Source organism: Manis javanica, chromosome 3 (genome assembly GCF_040802235.1).
Source record: "Manis javanica isolate MJ-LG chromosome 3, MJ_LKY, whole genome shotgun sequence".
In the NCBI taxonomy this organism is placed as follows: Eukaryota; Metazoa; Chordata; class Mammalia; order Pholidota; family Manidae; genus Manis; species Manis javanica.
In genome coordinates this window covers 201,508,925-201,527,505 of record NC_133158.1, presented here as the reverse complement: position 1 = coordinate 201,527,505, position 18,581 = coordinate 201,508,925, and the positions used below count along the sequence as shown (strand labels likewise).

The 18,581-nt window shown below is 33.3% G+C and overlaps 1 protein-coding gene across 8 annotated transcripts in view; it reads right to left on the bottom strand.

Annotated features, from left to right (window-relative positions):
- ANAPC10 (anaphase promoting complex subunit 10) overlaps positions 1-18,581 on the bottom strand; it is a 156,035-nt gene that overhangs the window by 100,304 nt on the left and 37,150 nt on the right. The window contains exon 5 of one of the 8 annotated variants that reach the window (XM_017645687.3): positions 7,842-18,273. The exons of the other annotated variants lie outside the window; for them this stretch is intronic. Within the exon in view, the coding sequence (XP_017501176.2) occupies positions 18,190-18,273 (84 nt within the window). The 3' untranslated portion in view covers positions 7,842-18,189. Of the gene's footprint in view, positions 1-7,841; positions 18,274-18,581 lie in introns of those variants that run through there. 8 annotated transcript variants of the gene reach the window in all.

The following is an 18,581-nucleotide window of genomic DNA, read 5'->3' as shown; positions in this document are numbered from 1 at the left end:
ATCCACTATACTTTACAAATATAACAGATTTTACAGGGAAAAAGTCAATATTTAAATCAATCCTTCCTCATATATATCTTCAAGAAAAGCTCATTATTTCTCACCTTCAATACTTTATAATTTCATTTAAAGTTTTCATTATCTTCTACAAGCCTTTTCTTTACTTCTTGATGTGCCAGTGACAGTCATGTAATACACATCTATGACAACTTAGCCAATGAACAGAAACCTTCACAAATTTAAAATACAAGGACCAGAAGATGTTTCACTACACTCAGAAAACACAGAGTCTTTATTCCAAGAGGAACTTCCAGTAAAAAAATGATGTGTGAACAGCAGACACTGATGTTCACACAAGCATACTGCAGACAACCCAGCAGGCGGCTTTCTGTTTTTTTTGGATTATGCTCTGGAGGTGCTGGCACAATGGAATTTCAATACCATAATTGCTTATTTCTCTGTGTATCTTTAAAATAACAGGTAAAGAAAAAAATAAACTACAAAAATAAAACAAAATGTTTGTAATTCTTCTGTTCAAAGGATGTAATTTATAACCATTACACAAATACAGAAGAAGCACAAAAGGGGGGAGCAGGGGGAAGAAATAAAGTAATGTTCCAAAGGTTCAGTTTACAAGGACCTCACACTAAGTTTTTTTTTCTCTGCAATTCTTACTAGAAACAGTATTATTTGCTAAAAATGCACTAGCTGCCAAGAGCCATGGTCCATCTAAAGCAAAATGCTTAAGATGGAAATAGAGTGTTAATACAGAGAAAAAGGCAAGGTTCTGTATACAATTTCTATAAGACCTACTTAAAAAGAGTAAGATGAGGTTTCTATATCTTTTCGACTGAAAAATAACTACAATAGATAACATACTAAAATACATTAACACTGTATTAAAACAATAAGATGTAATCAAATCTCAAACTTTCCAATTAAACCCTTTTTTTTGTTGCTGCTAAGTTATTGGGAATTCAACACTAGTCTTGGTTCACATGATAGAACAATGGGAAAATTTTCCGAATGGTTGAACACTAACCCTGACAAGTGTGGAGAGCCAACTACAATACATTATATGGTAGCATAACCTGCCACCCACGTTGCTGAGAGAACAGCTTTCAAACACATGCACTGAGCTGTAAAACCACAAAATCCCTTATTACACATTGTTTCTTACTCTAGGTGAAATATACCATCGATTCTTTCCATTATAAATCTTCTTTTATTACTATTTTTGAGACCCATTTAGCAACTTGACTATCTTTTTCTTACAATGTAAAAGACGTCTTTAAAAAAGAAAATGAAACAGGACTGTTATCACCCTCCTACGGTATTACAATGAAGGCTGATATCTGCTGCACAATTTCTCATTGCTTATTTTGGGGAACCACATTACCAAAAATTAGTTTTAAGCTGAAGTTCTTTTCTTTTTTTTTTCTTTAAAGACTAAGCCCTGATATTGGTCCACTAAGTTTCTTACAGCATTAGAAAACATTTACTTTCTTTAAGAAAGATTGATATATCGCCCTGGGGTAATTTAATAAAATACATGGTTTTCATCATAACCACCACCACCCCTCCCTCAAAAAGAGAAACAAATTGTCAAAATCTGTCACAAAGTGAGGGTTCTCTATGTCTCTTCCCAGCATCCCTCTATTCTCCCACTCTGGCAGAAACCCAAACCTATACTAAAAGACAAATAAACAAACAAAAAATGCCATTTTACATTCAAGAACGTAATGGTGTCTTAGACAATATTTGTCTTCTACTGGTAAAACATGTGAATGCAGAAGACTGCAGGGTGACACACGCTTCACCCTCACTGCAGCACCGTGCTTTGTCGAAGATGTGCTCTTACCTTTCAGAAAAGAGCTCAATGCAATGACTATCAAATCTGTACAAAAGCGTTTGAAACATCGAATAAGAAGGGCAAAAAAATTTAAAGACAGTACTTTTTGGAGTTTCAAGACAGACAGAATCAGGTCTAAAACATTTTGCCTGATTAATTTCCCTCCAAAATTCTCCCTCCTATCCTTTACACTTTCCCTCCCGCCAAACCCCGTGCACTGTGACCCACCTCCGCCCACAGTCTGCTAACTGAATGACAGCATTCCAGGACAGTTACAGGACATGACAGTTTCTTCTGGGGTTTTCACTGCAATGTTATTGGCAAAGATAATTTTATTTGTTAAGTGTTTCTGTTATATTGACAAGGTCAATTAGTCCTGGAAACTATTGGTCTTTCTGCCTGATAGCTCGGTGGACTGTTCAGGTGGGACCCTTCCCCATAACTAAATGAGCTGATTACCCTCAGAAACATGACAACACTAGTACCTAATGGGGTTCTAAGTTTACCTTTCTCCAAAATTGATGGTATATTATGGGATCAGAAACTCTACACTTTTCCCAAATTGGATTAATTTATAATTTGTGCTGCACAAATTACAGAGAGTAATTTAATTTCTATTTTGTGAAAGATTACCATAAAAACATTGAAGCTTTTTAAAAATAATAACCAGCTATTATCCCTACATTTGCTTATGGCTTATACAACTAAAGAGACTGTAACAAACCTTTAACATATAATACCTAGCACTCTTATCAAGATTTCTCCAAGAAATTTTAGTGCAGAAAGCACTACTACTCTCCCAGAAGCTATGTGGAACTAGTTTGTATTTTACTTCAAATATTCAAAAAAATCTGTAGTTGTCAAATATTATTTATTCTTTAAAAATGCAAAAGAAAAGAGTTGTCATTACTGGAATGTTGACTATGTGACAGGCAATATGAATAAGTACTTTGCAAACTTTATCTTACTTAATCATCTCAGGAATCCTATAAAACGGGCATTGTTATCCCTATTCTACATATGAGGAACCTGAGGTTTCAGAGGGGCTAAATATGTCCTCGGGTTTCACATAGCTAATAATAAGAAAAACTGAGATTTGAAGACAGATCCACCTAGTTTGCCAAACTGTGGTCTTTCAACATCATTTGGCCTAGAAATACAAGATAATCCCCCATCATCTCAGTATCACCTTGTAATAAGTGGACCACAGAATACTGCCAAGCTTCAAAATAATTCTGTAAGAATGATATCCAGAAAAAGATATGTAGAATAGAATATTACTCGGCCATAAAAAAAGAATGAAATCTTTCCATCTACGACAACATGGATGGACCTAGAGGGTATTATGCTAGATGAAATAAACTCATAGAAAGACACTATGATTTCACTTATAAATGTGGAGTCTAAAAAACAAATGAACAAACAAACAAAACTGAAACAGACTCATAAACACAGAGAACAGACTGGTGATTGCCATAGGGGAGGTAGAAGGGTGGGGATCAGTGAAATAGGTAAAGGGGGAAAAAATTAGCAAGAATGTTTGATATCTTGATCTGGGCAATGGTTACACAAATATATACACATCAAAATTCATCAAGCTGTACACTAAGATTTGTGCATTTTATTGTATGAAACTCAATATAAAAATTTTTAATAAAAAATGTTAAATGAAAAATTTTAAAAGATATGCAATCATTACTGAGCAACAACTAGAAGGAGATGAATGAATGAATAAGGGTTTTTTATAGCCACATAATTATATCAACACTAAAGTTTTTTAATAATAAGACAACATTCTAATTTTTTTCCTATCACTTCCAACCCAAACGCACTCTCACATATGTAAATGTATGTGTGATCTTCCACACACAGCCCTGTGCCATTACCTGCTCACATACACAAATTCATTCAAAGTGTCATACCCAGTAATCTCAGTTTCTGAGCCAACAGTATCGTCTATTATCCCAGGCTACAAAGAAGTGAAAAGCTATCATACTATAAGTATCAAGGTATCAATTTCTTTGCAAAGAAGGATTTCTTAAAAAGTTGAATAAAAAAAGTTGAATAACTTTTTCACATAGTAATTTTTTTAATTATCTGATCTAATGAGCCAGTTTAACATATATTCTAACAAAGATTATGATTACCTCTATTCTTGCTTTATGAATCTCAAATACAATCAGCTTGTTCAATTGTTAAGCCAAATTGCTCTAAAAGCAAATGCCTATTAACAGGAGCACACCCTGTGCATTTCTAAAATTCAGTTACTACTCTCAACCTTCCTACTATGGAAGCCTTTAGATTGGCTAGAGTGAATCTCAGGCTTCATTCGCTGCTTAGTGGAAATGTTTGTGAAAATTTTCGTGCAATTATGACAGAGTTGTTTTGAAAATATTGGCCTAGCTAAAAGTAATGGCAGTTAAGGTGTATATAAATAATATTTTTTTAAATGCCCACTTAATACCACCCTACTCTATAAATCTATTACTACAAATACTGAGTTAGTTTCAAAGAAAACATCTTGCAGTGTAAGGGGTAAGAAATAGCATACAAAGTCATCAATAGTAAGTCAACTTTGCTTATTTTTTAATAAATCAAATCAAAATAAATCCCATAAGCACACACATTTAAGAACAGCGTACAAAATCAAAGAAAGTATCCAAGTTAGTAAACTATTATTTTAGTAAAGAAAGATCTAATATTTTCACACAAAGGATCAACATGTGATTCAAGAAATTTTATGCTATTAGTTGGATCATATCAGAAAGATTTAAGTTTCTAAACTGTCCCCTTACAAAGGCACAAAATAATAATGCCACTGATATTGTAGCTTCAAAGGATTAAATCTATATACTTAATCCAATGCCAATGGAAATTTCATTCAACTAAAAAACAAAAAACTAGAAAACCTACATGGAATGCATGCTCTGTCCATCTTTGGATAATTGGTATCAAAAGGTCAAATACAACATTAAATTAAACAAAACAAAACACTTCATGCTTAGTGCTTGCCACAAGGAACTGTATTCAAGACAACCTACCTATTCTGTAATACTAGAACATGCCTTAATAAAGATAAGATACATTTATATAGCACTTTCTGACCTTGTGCAGTCATGTATGAGTAAGCATAAAGTAAGTAGCCATTATAAAACTAAAGGAAAAAGGCAGTATGTAAGGACATAACAATATTGACTGAGAAACCTACTATGTATTTGGTGTATTGTGATGTTTTTACACAGCTTATCTCATTTAACCTTCACAACCACCCAAATAAGATAGGTGCATAAACAGAGACTCAGAAAGGACAGAGAAATTACCATATACTGAAAATTTAAGAAGTGGTAATAACAAAATTGCAACTCTCATCTGACAGGCTCCAAAGCCACAACGAAAGCAGCATGTGGCAATGCAATCTAGAAACCTGTTCCCTCCTCCGGCTTGGGGCTCATCCTGCTGTCCCTCTCTGAATATAATATCTAAAACCCAGATTGCAGATTATGAAACAGACTGGGTTTTGCCCCTGTAAGCCAAGGTTAGGGAACTCTGCGTTCAATGGTGAGTACAATATGACTCTGGGGAAATAGCAGAAGGTTTCAAATGACTACAGCTTCAGGTTAAATGGAGTTCAATGAGTCATGATAATTTCATGCTACTGATAATCCTGATTTTAGTCAAAAGAAAATTTTCAAATGTGAATTCCATATTCGCCTTAGATAATATTCTCTCAACACAAGGCAACTTCATACAAATTAAGTATTTTTAAAGCCAGGAACATCTTTCAATACTCACTTATTTTCCTCAGAGAAATTATAAGAACTTTAAATGAATAAAGCTAATGTCTAACAACTAGATTTTTATAAACTGAGAATAATTTTTTATCCCTGCATTATCTTAAATGTGAAGCAGTAACCTAAATACTAAGGTATAATAGAAGGAAGATTTCTCATTCCTCGGTTTGTTCTTATTACCTAAAGTGCATCCCTTATCAGGCTTAACCTGAGCTTATCACCTTTGGGTTATGATAATAGGAAGTTTTGAGTCCCCCAGATTCTCCCAAGGTAAATTACATTCCCTTTAGTCATTATCTTCTCTTAGATCACATGCTTATACCAGAAAGTAGGGCTTCTAGGGTAGAATCAATTTAAGAACTAATCTGCCTTGGACCCTTTTCTTCAGTAAAGCTGAAACAGATGCCCCTCAGCTATCATTAAAGTAAATACAAGGGCCACTGTGGGGAAAATTAAAAAATTACACAATATTAACTGAGCACTTATGTGCCAAGTACTCAGGCAAGAGGGTGATCAAGAAAGATACTGTCCCTGTGCTAGTGGAAGCTATCAATGAATATAATATCTGTTATATTATATGTTAATATACATGCTATAAGAAACATGCTATAAAATTACTAAATAAGATTAGTGTGCAGAAATATATATATATACACTTTTATTAAGTAGGTCACTAATTTGGCCTCACAGTTCTCAGCAAAGTTAAGTATGTATCATTACTGCTTCTGACACAGCACAGACGTTCTTCTACTTACAAACAAAATTAGTTTTCACAGAGTTATCATATACTCTATTTAATCTCACATGCAAAGTTTTTACAGAAGTGACTGCTAACACCATCTATTGGTGAATAACAAGAGTTGATATACTAGCCCCTCACAACAGGTAGGATTTTTCATATCTAATCCCTAAATAGAAAGTTCTTGAGCAGAAGAATTTGTGTGTAGGTGTGTGCGTGCATGGGCATGTGTGTGTGTATTATAATAAAAACTAAAATGCTTTCCGAAATTCACCTCTGAAGGAAATTTTCCCTCTGGATCTATATAAAAGCTCACTCTGATTAAGTGGACTATATCACCAACAATACTCCTAACAGGATTACAAAAACAAATTCCAAAATTTCATGTTCTCAGTGTAGACCTATGGATTAACACTACAAAGAAATTCTATAAAAGCAAGTTTATATAATAATGCAGCAAAAGTGTAATGTATAATAGCTAAAGAACATGTACGTCCTTCAAGCAGATCCTAATTAAGAAAAAAAGAAAATAAGAAATTCAACTTTTGGAAGAATAATCTGAAGATCTAAGAAAAAGCTTTTAAGACCATTGGCATCATAGTCATTTCTTACATAAGTTTTGTGCGTAACACCTCTTCGCTATAATTTGTTAAATATAGGAAAATAAAAGTTTTCAGATTAAGTTTTGAGGTTTTAGCAATTATAATTAAAATGAATACAATACTTAGTGGACAATGAAAACAGATGCAATATTTTTTAAAAGGGTTATTCATTTTTCTGGTGAATCTCAGAGTAACTGCAATTAGAGAATAAGTCCAAGTCTACAGTCATTACTATATATGGTTATTGTAAAAAGGGACACTTGAGGTAAACAACATATATTGATTGAAACTACGTGAAATAAGAGCAAAAGCAAAAACAAGACATTTTAGTCTGAAAAACTGTCTGAAACAATTTACTGTAAGGCACTCTCTACCATCAAATAATCACAGAGTGTCTTTTCCTCAACTTCAGAGGTGTTACTGAATCTGAATATTTTAGTTATATCATAAATGACTGAAATTCAGGAAGGCAAAGAACATTAGATTATTTTAACTGGAATTTTTAATGAATTAGAATAAAGTAATACAATCTGGCCTAAACATTTTATATAATTAGAATCTATTTTCAAAGTTTCTATCTAAATACAGATAAAATAGACATCATGATACTATATATGGAAAACCCTAAAGATGCCACCAAAAACTATCAGAATTAATAAATGAATTCAGTAAAGTTGTAGGATAGAAAATCAATATACAGAAATCTGTTGCATTTTTATACACTAATAATGAACTAGCAGAAAGAGAAATTAAGAAAACAATCCCATTTACAGTTATATCAGAAAAAATAAAATACCAAGGAATAAATTGAACCAATGAGGTGAAATACCTGTAAGTTGAAAATTATTAAGACATTGATGAAATAAATTGAAGACAACACAAATAAATGGAAAGATACTCCATGCTCACATATTAGAATAACACTGTTAAAATATTCAGACTACTGAAAGCAATCTACAGATAAAATACAATCTCTACAAAAACACCAATGGCATTTTTCACAAAACTGGAATAATCCTACAATTCAGACTGAACCACAACACCGAAGAGCCAAAACAATCTCGAGAATGAAGAACAAACCTGGAGGTATTAAGCCAGCTGACTTCAAACTATACTACAAAGCTACTGTAATCAAATCAGTATGGTATTGGAACAAAAATAGACACAGATCAATGGAACAGAATAGAGTCCAGAAAAAAAAAATCCATGCTTATATCATCAATTAATATATGACAAAGGAAGCCAGAATATACAGTGGGAAAGAGAAAGTTTTCAAATAATGGTGTTGTGAAAACCAGACAGCTACATGCAAAAAAGAATGAACCTGGATCATATTCTCTTACATAATATATAAAAATAAAAATGTATTAAAGACCTGAAATCATAAAAATCCTGAAAGAAAACATAGGCAGTAAATTCTTGCTAATCTCATTTGCTTAGCAGAAAGTATGTAGTCTGAGGAAAAAAGATGGAAAAACAGAAGTTGCCAGCATGTTATAATTGTTATTTTATGTGAACTTAATATGTCAGTAAAACCCTAAGAAAACTTCTTATCCTGTGTGGTGGGCAGGGAGATGGAGAGTATATATTTTCCTTCTTTAAGATAATATTTTTAGATTGGTTTCAAATTCACAGGAAAATTGAAAGGTACAGAGATTTCCCATATACCTCCTGCCTCCCTCCACGGGCATAGCCTCCCCCATTACCAACATCCCCCACCCTAGTGGTACATTTGTTACAAATGATGAACCTACACTGTCATCATCATAATCACCCAAAGTTTACATTAGGGTTCACTCTAGGTGTTGTACATGCTATGAGTTTGGACAGATGTATCATTTAGAGAATTTTCACTGCCCTAAAAATTCTCAGTACTCCACCTATTCATTCCTTCCACCTCCTGGCAACCCCTGATGTGTTTTTCCTATCTCTGGAGTTCTGCCTTTTCCAGAACGTCACATACTTGGAATTAGACAATATGTAGCCTTTCAGGTTGGCTTCTTTCACTTAGGAATGTGCACTTAAGGTTTGTCCATGTCTTTTCATGGCCTGAAGCTCTTTGTTTTAGAACACAGTAACATTCCATTGTCTTGATGTACCACAGTTTATTAATCCATTCACCTACTGAAGAATGTCTTGGTTGCTTCCAAGTTTTGGCGATTATGAATACAGCTGCTATAAACATCCACATGCAGGATTTTCTGTGGACATATGTCTTCAACTCCTCTGAGTAAACACTAAGAAACACAATTGTTGGATCATATGATAAGAGTGTTTAGTTTTTTAAGAAGCCATCAAACTGTCTTTCAAAGTGTCGTTTTGCATTCTCACCAATAACAAATAAAAGTTCATGTTGTTCCACATCCTCACAAGCATTGGGTAATGTAAAGTTTTCCAGATTTTGGCCATTCTAATATGTGTATAGTGGTATCTCATTTTAATTTGCATTTCCCTGTTGACATATGTTGTGGCGCATCTTTTCATATGCTTATTTGCCATCTGTACATCTCCTTTGGTGAGTTGTCTGTTAAGATCTTTGACCCATATTTTAATCAGGTTGTTTTCTTATTGTTGAGTTTTAAGAGTTCTTTCTACATTTTGGGTAACACTCCTTTATCAGGTGTGCCTTTTGCAAATATTTTCTCCCAGTTTATGGCTTGTCTTCTCATTCTCTTGATATATTTTCAATCTGAGGCATGTCACTATGTGATTATTTATTTATTTGTCTATCTATTTAAGACCTAGAGCAAGAACTTATACTCTTTCATATCAAAAATAATAGAAAATTTATATAGCTACTTAGGAAATGCAATATCCTGAAACAAGATAAAAGAACTTAAGCTCAATAAAAATTGCTAAAAAGCTAATATACAATCTGAGCAATTTCCCTATGACTGCCTCAAAGTTACATACCGCTTAGTCTGAATCTAGACCTTTTCTCATCAGAAGTTCTTTTAGAGTCTCCTCTGCCTAGTGCCTCTGTTCTACTTAATTAAGCAGATCGACACTAGAGGCAGACTATTCAATCAGCTAATTATCATTCTAAGCTAACCTCAAAGTAGACAATTTGTTCAGAAAACGGTGCTGAGACAGCTGGGCTAATGTTTCTGTTTCCTACCATCAGTGCAAACACAAGAGGAAAGACCCCCAAAATCTACAAACCCGTGCTGGATGACTTTTCTTAATTCTCTCATGAAGATAAAATGACCAAAGTATTGATTAGCTTTTATTCCAGAGTTTCTACTCCAATCTTCCCAACAATCTAATTCTGAGACTTGAAGATTTTTTTCCCTTAGAAATTTCATTCTCCAAACTACACTGTTTAAAGCTCCTTATAAGATTATTAAGCAAAAGCAATCAGCAACAAGAAAAGCAAATATTTATATTTATTCCAAACTCATTAGCATTACAAGTATTGATTTTCAATAGAATAATACATCAAGGAAGTTAATTTTTAAATATATTTCAAAAATCTATCCCCTGTCATTCACCAGCTCATTTCATCCGCGCCACACTTCAATTTTTTTTTCCGAAAAACCTTAAAGAAATGTTTGCAATCTAATATTATTTTAAGGGGAAAAAAAATGGAAGGAATATGTACTGCATGCTGATTTCCAGCTACACCACTGGCTGTGTGACACTGGACAACTCATTTCACCTCTCTACATCTCATTTGTAAAATAATAGCATAGCACTCAATTAGAAGTTGATAAATAATGACCTTTTGGCCACATCCAGCCTGTGGACACACCTTGTCTGCCCTGCATGTTTTTAAAAATGGAGAAATATTACATTCAACTCCAGATGACTGATTTCTCTTTAAAAATTGTAAGACTTGCAACACTGGGCCCACATTCCCATGTGGCAACACAGACTAAAACTGAATAGAAGTTGTCCCCTTTGGATAAAGGCATGGACTTCTGGTGTTAGGTTATATACTTGACTGCTAAGCATCTAAGTTTTTGATAAAATAGATTTCCTCCAATGCGTCTTTCAGCCTTCACATTCTCACATTTAGAATGGAGCCACATAGCAAAAGGTCCATTTTTACCTAAGTCTCAGCTTTTCTTGAATATAGGAAATGAGCTTTGGAGAGATACAATGAAACAGTGAATTGTGACTGCCTAGCACAGTGTCACATACATGGAGGGTGCTTAATAAACAGTAAAGGTAACAAACACAAAAACGATGAACAGAATGACTCAAAAGCAATTCTATGATGTTTTGATTTAATTGGTCAATCCAATCCAATCAAAATTGACATGCTGATTCTTCTCTTCCTAAAGCAACATTGATGCAATCAAAATACAAGTATTTGCCTATTATTTTTTAGAGATTATTAGTTCTTCACTTACCATATGTAAAATAAGGGGCTGAGAAAAAAACAAATGTCCTGAGTGGGCTTACCTCAATTAAAATATACTTTTAACTTCTGATAAAATTTCTCAGCAGGTCACTTTCAGCAAGATTTGCTGCTTCTCTTTTTGCTGCTACTAATAAATCAGGACCATTTTATTTTTATTTTTATTTAAAAAAAATTTTTTTTAGGGCTATTTTAGTTATCAAGAATAAAGCTGTACTCAAAAGTTTCTACAGGAAGTGGGGCTTACTGAAAAGTTTATGCAGGCATAGCAACCCAGAAAAGTAAACAACCAGATAATCAGAGGTCAGTAAATGAAGAATATTGGGGACACCACCTTTGTTCAACTCTGTTTTTCTCTCTCCTAGTTGTCTGTCTCTGTCCTTGCATCTACCCTATTCATTCTACACCATCCTACCTTCTCCTGTATCTAATAGTTTATATACTTCTAACTTTAAAAAGAACTTCAGTTTACACATGGCCCTTCATCTTACCCATCCTGTCCATATCACTATCTCAATGCATCAAATCTTGCTAACTTGCCTGTTTCTTGTGAGTCACTTCTGAGAAAGGCAAAAAATTAAAAATACAACTACCATATAATCCCATAATCCCACTTGTGGGTATATACTCAAAGTAACTGAAAGTAGGGTCTCCAAGAGATATGTGCACACCCATGTTTATAGCAGCTCTTATCACAATAGCCAAGAGGTGGAAACAACCCAAGGGTCCATCAACAAATGAATGGGTATACATAATGTGATATATACATAATAGAATATTATTTAGGCTTAAAAAGGAAATAAACACTGTTACCTGATACATGTTACAACCTAGAGGACACTGTGCTAAGTGAAACAAACCAGTCACAAAAAGACAAATACTGTATGGGTCCACTTAGAAGAGACATCAAGACTGGTCAAACTCATAGAAACAGGAAGTAGAGTAGTGATTACCAGGGGCTGAGGGGAGGGAAAAATGAGGAGGAATTTTTAATATACACAGATTTTCAGTTTTGCAAGATGAAAAATTTTGGAGATCTGTTACACAACAATGTAAATATACTTAACACTACTATTGAACTGTATACTTTAAAATGGTAAGATGGTAAATTTTATGTTATGGTTTTTAATCACAAATTTTTTTTTTTTAGTGTTTGAGACAAGGAGTCAGATTGGCCCAGATAATCTTTCCGAAGCAAACTAAGTATGGGTCAGTGGTAAGCCTAGGGAATGCCGGAACACTGATTTGACCGCTGTTCAGTAACTGCTTCCTGTTTCTGACACTGTACTAGGTTCTCAGCCAGGTGCCCACCCCTGCCCTGTTCAGCTAGCCATACTCACTCCATAGGCTCTCCTTACATAAAAGGGGTTGATAATCTGTATCTCTAAAACCATGTCATTTTCACTCTTGTAAGTAGAGAGCATATTTCTATTGTAGTATATCCTACTATAGGATTAAATAAAAGGTTTTTTAACTTTGTTTTTTGTTTTCTTTACCCTTAGCTGTTAAAAGAAACAGTGCAGTTCTTCCACAACTGCTATGAAAGAACACTTGAAAAAAGTGACCTTACAGCACAATGCTCTTGAATATTGGCATTTCTACAGTTCCATTTCCTGGCACTCTTTTTTTCCATGACTCACACTCCCTGAATGAATCAAAATTCACATGTAAGCTTCTACATATACACTGATGAGTCCCAAATCTACACCTCTAACCTATACTTCTTTCCTCAGGTTCAGATCCACATACCTGACTACCCACTGAAAAACCCCTGCATTTGAAAGGACACTAGAAATCAGTGACAAAAATTAATCTCATTAGTGTAACTTTCCTTCCCATCTCCATCCCTGATGTTTCTTAACTCTGTATTCCATTTCCTATTAATGACAACATTCATCCAGTTGCCACGCCTAAGAATTCTAAATGCCCCTTCCACCTACTTGAATCCATATTCCCAGGACCCAACAGGTAGCAATTAATCACAAGTCCTTTTGATTCTACTTCAAATACATCTTGTCCTGTTGAACCTAACAGCATTTACCTGTGCCACAGACATAGGTAAATCCTCCTAATAGTCACCTGGATACTATCTACCTGGTCTTCACATTGCTCCAATCCTAGCATTCCCAAAATTTAACTTTATCAATGCTTCCTCATATAAAGTCTAAATGCCCTAGAAGTTTGGCAGTAAGCAAATTGGACTTTTACCCATATATTTTCACTGTAACGATTATATATTTATTCCCTGCAAGAATATAAACTCCTTATATATAGAGGCTGGTTCACCATTACCATCACAGTAAATGTGCTGAAGTAAGAGATTAAATACTTCTGCAGTCTCTCCTGCCACTCCCTCACACCTACCCAGCTTCCAGGCATACTACAGTACTTGCGGTTCTGTCATTCTACAGTTCTTTACGCTTCCACACCTCTATGTAAGCCGTACTCCCTTTTAGAATGCCCCCTCTTCACTTTCCACCTGAGTAGGGCTTTATATTTATCCTTAATATTCAGTTGATCACCAGATTTAGAAAAACATTTTAAACCACTGTTGCTTATAATGCTCCATTTATCCCACAGCCCCCCATATGCATTTACTAGGCTATATTGTAATTGCTGATTTATTTGACTGGCTCTTCCACTGGACTTAAAGTGCTTAAGGACAGAAATGAAACAGTGACTATCTTGGCTGTATCCCCAGGACCTAACACAGTGCCCGACACTGCACTTAGCAGGCCCTAAATAAGTATTTACTGTATAAAGTATGAATCTGTCTTGTATAGAATACCAGTCTTCACATCTCTTTAAAAATATATAGTCTGTGGTCAAACAAAAAACAAGAGATGCAAGAATTGTTCTCTCTTAAAAATATATATTATATTGTGTACAGTATATTTTAATTTTCAAAAGGAAACCTACCTTAAATGCATAGTTACCTCAACTCCATTTTGGAAATAAGTAATGTATATAATTATGAATAATTTTTTTAAATTGCATATGTTGCTTTCAGAGAAGAATAAAAGAGGATAACATTTCTGGCCTAAAAATTATGTGTATCACACTAAAACATACTATACTCACTTCAAAGATGTCCAAATACATTCAAAGTTAGTCATAAAAACTAATTTTTAAAAACATTTTCTTTTAAACCAATGAAATTCAATAGAAACTATTTTTTCCCCAAGGATTCAATAAATCAAACACTCTGTCTTATCAAACTGATTTATGTTGGTAGATACCACCTAAATCATTCTTTATATCAAGCTGTTTAAAATAGGCCCCTCATAAGAAAGTAAATGTAAGTAGATTTTTAAGATCAATGGGTAGAGTCAGAGCCTTTGTCTGCATCTTCCTACTCTACCACACACATTAATGGAACTCAAATTATAATAGTAAATGTTATTTTAACAGAAGAGCTGACTTATTAACCACTTCTGTCAAAGCACCATATATGGACTCCCATGGCCATGCTACTGATTTAAGACACAAGGTGGAGAGCCAAAAGGCTCTCCCACATGGAAAAAAGGGAAAATATCATTACAGCTCTCTTAACATTGAGGGCTTGTTTCAAGCCTCCTCTTAAAAAAGGAAAAAAATTACTTGGTAACAGCTTTATTATCTGAAGACAAAACCAAGGCTTAAAATTCACTTAAGTGCTCACTCTTGTGTTCCATCAGTATTTTATTCTTCTGTGGCCACAACTTTTAAGAAGCAAAGTGCTAACAATGAATCAAAAGGCAACTTTCACATATGCTGAAACTATTAAATTAACAAGTTGTTTTTCATAGAACTGCACAGAAATTATTTTGAGAGTTCTTACTATATGTCTAATAAACTTTAGTGTCATGTTGAAAGTACAAATATTTTTACAGTAGTTTTTTAAAAGAGAAATAATGACAAGTTAGCAAATCAAAGAGGAATCTACGTTTTCGTGGATTTTATCTGGAGATGTTTTCTACAATGTTAAAATGGTCACATCTAAGACATAGCATTCTTTGGTTCCTTGCTCTAAATGATAAAGATTTTCTTCATATATATTTCCGCATCTGAGAGCAAAGGAAAAGAACACCACTAAACCAAAGTAAAATGCTAAAATACAAAGAATCTAAAAATTTTAAAAGCAACTATATCTTTATTTGAAATTTTCTCAGCAACTTTATGAACAACATGAACATGACTTCCTGCATAAAGTAATGGCATTAAGATGAAGTATTCTAAAAAGATAATGATATAAAGACTCTGAAATGCTAAATTCTCACTTCTATATAGAAATGGTCTCTTGTATAGAACCAATAAGCTATAAACATGTTATAAAATGTTCTTAGGTTATTGGTTTCTGATTTGTGTAGGATGGATTTTGACAAGAAAGAAGAATAAACAGCATAAATAAATTCAACTCTGGTGTCAAAAATGTTGTATTTGGCCAAACCCAGTTTTAGTATCTTGTAACCACTAAGTAGAAAGTCAAGTTTCATTTCCATTTTAAGTTTCTCCTCAGATACAGAGGTTAAGATATGCATTCTAGAATAATAAAGAAGGGCCTGATCTCTTTATAGAGATTTTCAAAAGGGGTAACAAAGATCTATATATAATATCATCATAACTGAAATGAAGTAAAACATATGCTGGAAAAAGAGTAAGTTTTGATAAATAGGGTAGCCATTAGCTTGTCCCACCCTGAACTAAAATTTTTTTATTACTTCAAGTCAATAATAAAATTACATAAAATAGGTGTTTAGAGTGTTTCAAGTAAACAGATCCATAATTTCTAATAAAAAAGAAAACCTATTAAAATACTCCAATACATACTACACCCTCCAATGGGCAAGCATCCTGGAAAAATATAAAAAGATTTTGTTGGATTTTCTGCTCAGTTAAATCAGCCCTATAGCTAATGAAATGATGGCTCTAAAAGCCTCATGAAAGTTCATACTATTTTAATCATTTGTCTTAGTATCTGAGTTAGAAGAAGCAAAGATATTTTTTAATAATGTAGATCTTACAGAAGAGTAATATAATAAAACTATGATCTGTTTATCTTTCCTTTCTTGAAAAACAAAGTGACAAGATTCTTTTTTAACGTAGAAAAGAAAAAAGATAAACAGAGTAAGTCACATGTAAAGATATATAATTAAAAGATAAAGTATCCTTTACTTCATGAGCTGCAAATGCTCATTTGATTTAATATTTTAAATCAAAACTTAAAAATTACGGTTTCTTAGTGAGAAATGTGACAGAAAAGCAGTATGTACATTAAGTTTTTTAGGAAAACAACTTACATTATCACCTGGTAATATTTAGTATTACTGGTCTCACGAGGCTATGTGGTCAGTACACAGAAATATAAACACCCTTAGAATAAATTTAGAGTCTGCCTTATTCTATATGGCTAATGTTTCAGCCCTTAAAGATAAAATAGAAGAAAAGACTAGATTAAAAATATTCCACAATGGTAGGATTATCAATTAAAGTTTTCTCCAACTTAAAAATTACTTACAGACTACAAAACATATATATAATACATAAGTCTTAAAACATGTATGAAAATGTACATTTCCCAAAATACCTCAAAGAATTTTTAAATACATACTCTAGGAAAAACTAATAAAGCTAAGACTACTTGAGGTCTTGAACTCATGACTACTAGGCTGAGACTAGCAATTAAAAGACAACAGTGACATCTAGCGGGCCTTTTAAATACATACCACATACATCTTGGACCAAAACATTTTATCACTAGTGTGTCACGTAGTTCAATGTGCCTGAGGAATTATACGACAAATCTAGTTTTAAACCAAAACAAGCCGACTGCTCAAAAGGTTTCTCAATATGAGTGACCAAATTATGTGGTAAATTCAAAATGTTTAACAACTAATTTATAAGAAGTCGGTATCTCAAGTTTTTAGGTACTAAATACTGATTAAATGTATCAGATAAATGACTAAGAGAAAGGCTAGCAAAAGACCCAATATGATTATTATAATAAAATAAATTTAAAAAATTCTAAATGCAAAAGCACTGGGTGAATGAATAAACTTAGAAAAATTAATAGCTGATCGATTTCTGAATTTATTCAAACATAGCATGTATATTAACCAGTATGTTCTGTCAGACAAAATAAGAAACTTTTTTAAACTAAAAGAAAAATGCCTTATTTATGACAATTTTTCAAAAATAACTTAGTTTTCAAGAAAATTTAAAGAAACATTCTTTAAAAATAAAGGAAGATAACTGTCTGGAACAAGACCAGGTAGTCATCTCAAACAACTGATCAACTTCAAAGAAGGTCAAAAAAAGCCAACAAACAAAACATGTCCTTACTCATTTGTCAATATATAAGCAAATTTCACAAGAGTACAGTGCTGCATATAATGAGAAAACAATGAAAGTATATGTGATTTTTATTATGTAATTTCTTACTAACTCAGGGAAGAAATATAAATGTAGAGACAGAATCTCAACATAAACATAAGGCAAAGAAGAATCCAGGACACAAATTAACTGGAAGTCTTTTGAAGACCATAGGTGCTTCCAGGATCTTTCAGAACCAACTAATTTAAAAGATTTTTCATTATTATTTGAACTCAATAATTTTCTGTCAAGAAAAAATGCTAAAGCCAGGACTTTACCTGACAAGTATACAATTCAAAATCATTGAAAATACATCTGGGATGTAAATATTTTGGGACTAATAAAACTCAGTTCACAAAAGCATTGTCCTAATAGCTTTAAAATGTTATACAGAGGATACATTGTGGTATATTCAAACAGTGTACTACAACTTAGGAATAAAAAGGAAAGAAGACTAATAAATGCCACAACATGGATGAATCTTGAGAAAATCAGGCTGCATGAAAGACACCTCGATAAAAGTTACACTTCGCATACTTCCATTTATGTGACATTCTAGAATGGGCAACATTTATCTATGGAATGAATAAAAAAATAAGCAAAATCAGATTACCTCTGAGGGTAGGATGGAGATAGAGATCGGGAAGGGATATAAAGGGATTTTTCTGGGATAATACACAGATGGATGCATTTGTCAAAATGCTCCAAATAATACACTTAAGATTTATACAAAATTCATATCAATTTTAACTTAAAAAATGAACCTTAAACAAATACTAGTAAGTCCAGTTATTATATGTCATACTGAAGTAGTTGGGCAACTTATTTGAAATGCATATAAAAATTATATGGTTGATGGACAGATTATAATAAAGCAAATATA